The sequence below is a fragment of the Pyrgilauda ruficollis genome, unplaced genomic scaffold (assembly GCF_017590135.1).
Source record: "Pyrgilauda ruficollis isolate IOZ18807 unplaced genomic scaffold, ASM1759013v1 scaffold9, whole genome shotgun sequence".
In the NCBI taxonomy this organism is placed as follows: Eukaryota; Metazoa; Chordata; class Aves; order Passeriformes; family Passeridae; genus Pyrgilauda; species Pyrgilauda ruficollis.
In genome coordinates, this window is record NW_024531043.1 from 8,515,009 (window position 1) to 8,522,708 (window position 7,700).

Here is a 7,700-nt window from a genome sequence, read left to right on the forward strand (position 1 = left end):
AGATTTTCCCTTTATATCAGCATTCCTTGACAGTGTGAGGGGGATTAGGAAGTGTCTCTACACTGGGACCTCTGCTGTTTAATAAACACTTCTGGTTTTTGGAAAAATTAGCAAATTCACCAAAAAATTGCCACTGCTACAAAATGATATACATTTGTTAATTTCTGGTCTTGGCTGAGACCAGTGAATTCTTGAGTTTCAGAGGAGTCTAAAAATGAAGCAAATTGGAATTACAATGCAAGTGAAATTCAGGGGGGAAAAAAACCACTATGGATATTCAAGGAACATTGTGAGACTTTTATAGAGATTGCTTGATCTCAAATTTACTTTTATCACTCAAAAAGACAATATATCATTAGGCTGTTTTAAGAAAAATCTGCCATCTTGTATTCTGTAACAATAGCAAAAGGAATTACACACACAATTATAGAGGCTGTGAAACATGAGATGATTTTCTTGCCAAACAATCTGTGATGCAAAGAAGTCACTACAGAAGAAGGCCACAATGGAGGTTCATATTTTCTAAAAATTAAATTAATCAGTTGCTATACATGCATCTATACCTGTCTTTTGGGCAGTGTGCTCCTAATCTCCTTTTTTTTTCACAAGGTACTGCATTGAAATTTATTGCTGCTAAGCTAAAATTAAACTTGGAATAGGGTTTAATACAATCTCTTTGTATGTGGGCAATGGAACTGAACTGTCCAAAGAAGCTCCAAGGTGAACCTCAGTGCCTCAGTTCCTGCTGGGAACTCCTGTAGCACTGAAGGGAGACCCTCTTTTCCTGAAGAAAAGCCTTATAAAAGACCTAATTTCTAGTCAGCTTGCAGAATATTTTTGTTCCAGAAACACTGCTAGCATTGCCTGAGTTAACTCAGACTTCTTTTACAAGTCAGAAGCAAGACTTCATTGACTGTGATGATGGCAGAACCAACTCCATTGCATGGGGAGGCAGATAACCCTACAACAGGGGACGTGAGACATCTCTGTCACAAGACAGGGGCTGCCTGAGCCGACGGATGCTGCCTGCAGTGCTTGGGACACTGCTATAGGGAAATACAGACAGAACTCCAACAAGAAGGCCTGGAGGAATTGGAAGAGGTGTAACAGGAGTCATGTCAGGTACAGGTGTGATGGGATCTCTCCCTCACCACAATCAGCTAGGTCAGAGGACTGGACCATGAAGACTCTCAGCCCATGCCTTTGGCCCACAACCAAGATCTAAGATGGAATTCAAGCAGACCTACTTCACTCTTCCTTGAAATTCTGGGGTGTTGGAAGTACCAGTAACATGTGAGTGGAACATGAGGACAGGAGGACAAGGAACTGGAATGCAAGGTGCACATATGTTAGGAAAGTCATGGTTTAAAGTTGAACTCACTGTGTCTTTTCCATGCTTTTCTGGTGGTAACCTGGGAACAATCACGGAAGCTAATGAAGCAGAATCCCAATAATTTATTAAGTATTAATGGAGAAGGGATGAGAGCTGAGTGAAAATCACCTTTCTGAAAGGCTTGCTTGTGGCAGTGTTAAGAGAAGGGAAAGCCAAGGTCACTTTGGACAGCATGCAGGCAGGGTGGCAGTTCCTTGCAGCAGCCAGAGGATACAGATTCTGCATATTCCCTGAGACTGAGAGCACTAAAACTTTGAAAGATGCACTCCTGAATCCAAATGTGTAATGACAACATTTAAGAATAAGTAAAATTTGTTTACAGGTTTTGAATAACCTTGTTTTAGGCTGCTAAACAGGTTCTTATTTAATCAGCTATTGATACAGGAATGGGAACAGTCCAGCTGTTGTCAAGATCTTGGGGGCCTGGGCCACCATCCAAGTATTTTCAGACACACATTTGGACAGCAAGCTCTTTCTCAGATTATGATTGTCAGGTAATCTTTTCTCTACACCCCCTCTTCCATTTTACTTTCCTCCCCTATTGCCCCTTTTTTCATGTGTAGATAACATTCAACACACATTTCTTTCTCTGTATCTGAGATTACACAAGGGTAAAGCCTCTCCACCTTCGTTAAACACAATTATTTCCTCTGGTGGGCTGGCCACCTGGAACATAAAACATAAACCTATTTTAGCAGGAACTAATGTGGTTTCTGGCAGGACAGCCAACAAGTATCCTCATTGGCACATCCTTGGTGGTAGTGCTGAACCCCCCAGCAGGGTGAGAAGCATTTTTGAGTCACGTGGATCACAGGATTAAATCAAATTACTGAAAAAAAGAAAAATACGAAGACCGGAATGTGTAAACAGTGAAGGGGGAAAAAAAAGTGGAAATCAGAATTAAACTTGAAGCCTTTTTGTTAAAACTCTCTGAAAGGGTGTCACAGTGTAAGACCAGCTTTATGGACCTTTTCTTAGGCATTCTCTTACCCAGTGACTCAACCATATATTTAATAAAACACTTTATATATCCTAAGGGTAGTAACATAATATTTCTGAGCCTAAATATATTCTCAGCAACTGCCCCAGAGCTTGTCTTAATACTACTAAAACCATTCAACGGGACTAGAATGCAGGGTGTCCTGCCCTTTTTTTGCTAGCTAGTATTGCCAACACTAATGGGTGCTGTTATTATATTCAATAACAATGGACACCACCAGTGCCAAGGGCAGCTTCCACTTTTGTTGGTTACACATCATTGTGAAGTAGCTCAGGCACCACTACTAGCCCATATGTCCCTGCACTTCTGTTGTTTATTCATGAACACAAGTGTTTGTTGCAAAAGAAAGCGTGCTTTACGTGGGCTGTGGTTCCACAGAAAATTAAACAGGAAAATTAAATCACCTGTAGACAGAAGGTTAGGATTTTTCTTCAGTCATAATACCAAGGCATATGTATGATAAATCATATAATGATAAATCAGACCTCCCCAGTACAGCTGCAAATATTACAAATCAGCAATGTAAGGCAGCCCTGTTCACCCCGTTCAACACTTTTCTTGCAAATAAGGGCAACTTGAAATGGATGTCTGAAATCTGAAGCATTAATACTGAATCTGCATTTTGGTTGAAAAAAGTAACACTTTAAAGTGGGAATTAGAATTACAGAAGAAACATAAGTCCAAATCCAGAAGAGATACGTAAAAGAGAAGCAGTATCTCCAATGGCCAGCATCTCAGGGGCTTAGCACGACTTTTTTTGCACTCTGATTAAAAGGCTTATTGAAAAATTGGCATGTTTTCCACAAAGGTGTCAAAGTAGAAAGATGAACTTTCAGCCTTAGCTCAATGTCATGCTGCAGTGCGCAAGAAAAGAACAAACACAAGCTTACAAATGCAGTTTGTTCTCTGTATCATGAAAGCCTGGCAGAACTCCAGCGCTGGAGCAATGCCAAAGCAGCACACCAGCGTCTTTGATCTTCTAAAGCTCATGTTTTCCTTTAGTGTTTAACATCCCGACTAATTTAAAATCAATGTACAAATGGCTTTCAGAAATAATTGCGAGCAGCCGAAGTCTCGACATTTCATAACTATTCAGGTCGTTGGCCACTGTCACAAGTGGAAACGCGGAGAGCTGCGGGCAGCCCCAACACCCTCCGCGCCCCGCATGGCTCTGCACTGCTGCCCTGCACTGCTGAGCACCTGCATTCCCACGGGCACAGCATTTCCAGGCGTTTTACCTACAAACCTTTTGTCTGAACCCCAGATCTGTCAGATCTGACACCAGCCCGTCACGGCGGGGTGATTTCCTCCCTCACACACCACAGAAGGGCTCACTTCACTGCCACACGCTCGGGAGCGGCCCGAGACACCCCTGAGGGATTTCTGCACGGTCTCCTGCAGCTTCCACTCGTCAGTCACTAACCTCGCTGCCTTTTTAGTCTTCTTACACTAAAAAGTTCATTCTTATGGCATCTGCTACAGCTCCATTCGTGGCACTTGTGTTCCCCATGATTATGCTTGTGACTACTTGTGACAGAGCGGCTCCGGAAAGGAGACCAGAGAGAGACTTCAGCTGGATCGCCACGCCAGACCCGGTTCACTGCCTCCTCAAGGAAGTGGTCAACTTCGGCCAACTTCGGCCACCGCCATCGCGGGCGTGGGGGGCCCGGCCCCGCCCGGGTCCCCTCCGGCCCCTCCCGGCCGCGCTCTGCCCTCACAGCCGCCCGCAAGCCCCGCCCTCGCCAACGCCTCACGACCGCCGCCCCTTGTCTGATGCAATTCGCTTCCCCCCTTGCCCGCGGCCTCCGGCCAATCACGAGCTCTCCCGGCCGTGGCGTCACGCCCCGCAGCCAATGAGCGAGAGCCACGATGGTAGAAATCCGGGCGGGGCGGCGCGGGGCGCAGACGGCCGCGCTGGTGACGCGGGCGGCGTGTCCGCTGTTCTGCCGTGCCGCCATGGCAGCGCTGCCCGGTGCCGCGGCCCCGCGGCTGCTCCTCATCCCTAGCAAAGCGGCCGAGGCTCCCGACACCGCGGCTGCCCGGCATCTGTCCGTTGTCCTGCCGGCAGGAGCCGATCCCAGCCTCCCCGGGATGGAGGCCACGCAGCCGGCCCGCAAGCGGCAGCGGCTCACGCATCTGAGCCCGGAGGAGAAGGCGCTGCGCAGGTGAGTGCGGGGTATCCGTGGGAGGGCTGCGGCTGAGCTTGGTGGGTACGAGATCTCCCGCTGAGGGCTGCTCTGCCCCGCAGGAAGCTGAAGAACCGCGTGGCGGCCCAGAGTGCCCGCGACAGGAAGAAGGCGCGGATGACAGAGCTGGAGCAGCAGGTGGTGGAGCTGGAGGAGGAGGTGAGAGACTGGGGGAGATAAGGGGCTGGAGGAGCGGGAGGAAGGGAGCGGCCTCCCTGCCTCACGGCTCTTTGCAGAACCAGAAGCTGCTGCGGGAAAACCAGCTCCTGCGGGAAAGGACGTGTAACCTCGCACGGGAGAACCAGGAGCTCCGCTGCCGCCTGGGTTTAGATGCTCTGAAGACGGAGGAGGAGGGTGACGAGTTCCAGGTGAGCCGCGCTGCTGGCGTGTCCGCCCCCGCCTTGGGCAGAGCTGCCCGGCTGCCGGGGCAACCTCGGTGCTGTGGGCAGGGATATGACGGAAATACCTTTGTCCTCCGTATGGAGGCTGTCCTGAAACTCAGCGGGTGCCAAGTCGAAATGGGTAATGTGGGAGGTAGAAAGCTGACTAGTTCCAGGCTGTTTTAAGATAGTTTTCTACCTTGTAGAGGTGAAATAGAAACTGTTACAGTCATGTAGGTATGTCTCAGATGTGGTGGAGAGGGTCAGGCTTTCATTTAAAAGTGTCAAACAAAATAAATGTGCAAGTGTAGGGAAGCTTCAGCTAACTTTGAAATGACCTTACCTTCAGGTTCCTACAGCATAAGTAAATAGTGAATTTTATGTTGGAACCCTTTGCAGAAAAATTATGGTCTTGGAAGATTGTGTACTGTACTGCCTGCCAGAACATTTGCAGTGACTGAGTTTTTGTCTTGGTACAGGTTGTGAAGGAATCGCAGGTGGATGAGATCAGATTGGTGACCGGGTCCGCTGAGTCCGCAGCACTCAGACTACGTGTTCCTCTGCAGCAGGTGCAGGCCCAGCAGTCACCATTTCTGATAGTTTCCACATGGATTCTGATGGCAGTGACTCTTCAGACTCTGAGGTGAGCATCCAGTCCGATACAAATTGTCCATGAAATTTGGAAATACTGTAGATTTAAGACTATTGTTGTTAACGTTTTGATGAGAAATTATTTGGTGATTTCCATTCATTCCAAATCTTGGAATGCCATACCTGTGCATCAGAACAGCTGTGTTAGGCTGTGTCCAATGAGTACAGGAGTTCAACAACACACACATGAAAAAACCCAGTCCCCACAGCTTTAGTCGTGTGCAGGTCTGCCTAAGGCAGGTTTTGCCTGTGGTCTGTGTAGCCAGCAGGCACCGTGGTGTTTGTACTTGATGGGGTACAAGATCTCAAGGAGCTTCTAATAGTGGCTGTAAATCTCAAATGCATGTATAATTCCCTGGAATTGCCAGTACCCTTACAAAAAAAGCTGTGGGCAAAGAATGACTGTGCCCTGGCAGAGATTGCCCAAAAGGGTGTGGAGTCTCCCTCACTGGAGACAGTCAAGAACCATCTGGTGCAATCCTGTGCCATGAGCTCTACTGTGACTCTGCTTGAGCAGGAAAATTGCTTGAGCAGATGTGACCTACTGTGGTTCCTTCCAGCCTGGCCTAGTCTGTGAATTTCTGCAAGATAGGTAACTGCCTTAACTGTGTGTTTGATGATACTCTTGGTAAAACAACTGTGATTGCATCAGTGTATATTAACTTCCGCATGGAGGTTAATAGAGGCCACATTTGGTGTTTGGCTGTAACAGTAATAAACTGTCTTTCTAAAACTGTCTTTCATTTTGCAGTCTGATCTCCTATTGGGCTTTCTGGACGGTCTGGACCCAGAGTTGTTTCTCAAATATGCTGATTCAGAGTCAACGTGCCTGGAAAAGCTGGACGAAGACATCTCTGGAGAAACAAATTCCATACCAACCGCCCTCTCTCCCTCTTTGGGGTCCCCATCAGCGAAGCTGGAAGCCATTAATGAACTCATAAGGTTTGATCACGTGTATACAAAACCACTAGTAGTGGAGATTCCTGTTGAAGTGGGCAACCAAACCAATATGCTAGTGAAAATTGAGAAAGAAAATCTCTCTTCATCTGATGACAAGGCCATCCCTGAAGTCCCAGTGTCTGTGAAGAAGGAACCTGTAGACAGCTTCATGCCTGAACTGGGCTTTTCTCATCTGCTTTCTTCTTGTCATAGCCTTGAAGCCCCAAGCTACCTGTTGGATGGCTGTAGTGACTCTGGGTATGAAGGATCCCTGTCGCCCTTCAGTGACACATCGTCTCCGCTTGGCCCTGACCATGTGTGGGAGGATAGCTTTGCCAAGGAACTCTTTCCCCAGCTCATCAGTGTCTAACCTGGTAGTGTTAACTCCCTGTGAACAACTGTCCTGGCAGGAAATCAGCAATGCCCCTTTGGGGTGTTTATGGGGTAAATCAACTCCATCCAGAAAAGTGTTTCTCGTATTCACCATGCTAGTAGGTGGCATGATGGTATGAAAAAGCCTGGGGTGTCCTGCCCTGGCTCCCCCCAGTCAGTGTTGGCTTAGGAGAGAGGCAGGTTTGTTTCTCAATAACTTGCTCATTCTCTGTGAACCTGAAAATGTTTTGTTTTCCAGTTAAACTTTTTAAAACCAAAAACTAAAATGGGATATTCATGTATAGACAACTGGGCTAGACCTTAATAGTCTCTAAGTCTTACAGCTTCACTAAATGCTTGTTTTCCATTTGCTATGTAGAGTTGCTTTGTCCGTTTAATATTTAACTGTATTGGTGCAATTAAAATGCAGTGCAGCTCACTGACCCTGTTTTGCCTTAGAACTCAGTGGGGAGGGAGAGTGTCTGGGCTTTGGAGAATTTAAATCGGGTCCCTCAATGTCTCATCCTGCCACAATGCATGGAGGAGCACTGCTCATAAGGTGTCTGCAGCTGGATGCTTCAGCAGTTCCCTTTTGGGGGCACTGGATGTGGTGGACAAGGTTGTGTGATGGCCAAAGCTACTAGAGGAAAACCTTTATCCTCTGTAAGGCAGAGAGGTGGTAGGAGCTTGGAGTCTGAATATTCAAAAGTCAGGGCAGTGCTGGCACCCTGGTGGCCAGCAATGCTGTCCAAATATCTCAGTATGAGGGGAGGTGGGTG

At 47.4% G+C, this 7,700-nt stretch overlaps 1 protein-coding gene across 1 annotated transcript; it reads left to right on the forward strand.

The window, feature by feature from the left end:
* Positions 1–4,272: 4,272 nt before the first annotated feature.
* Positions 4,273–7,360, forward strand: XBP1 (X-box binding protein 1). Its single transcript, XM_041488648.1, is given in 6 exon segments — positions 4,273–4,558; positions 4,642–4,738; positions 4,816–4,947; positions 5,439–5,492; positions 5,495–5,602; positions 6,362–7,360. Coding segments are annotated over 6 exon segments (1,158 nt in total). The 5' UTR covers positions 4,273–4,349; the 3' UTR covers positions 6,920–7,360.
* The last annotated feature ends 340 nt before the right edge of the window (positions 7,361–7,700 follow it).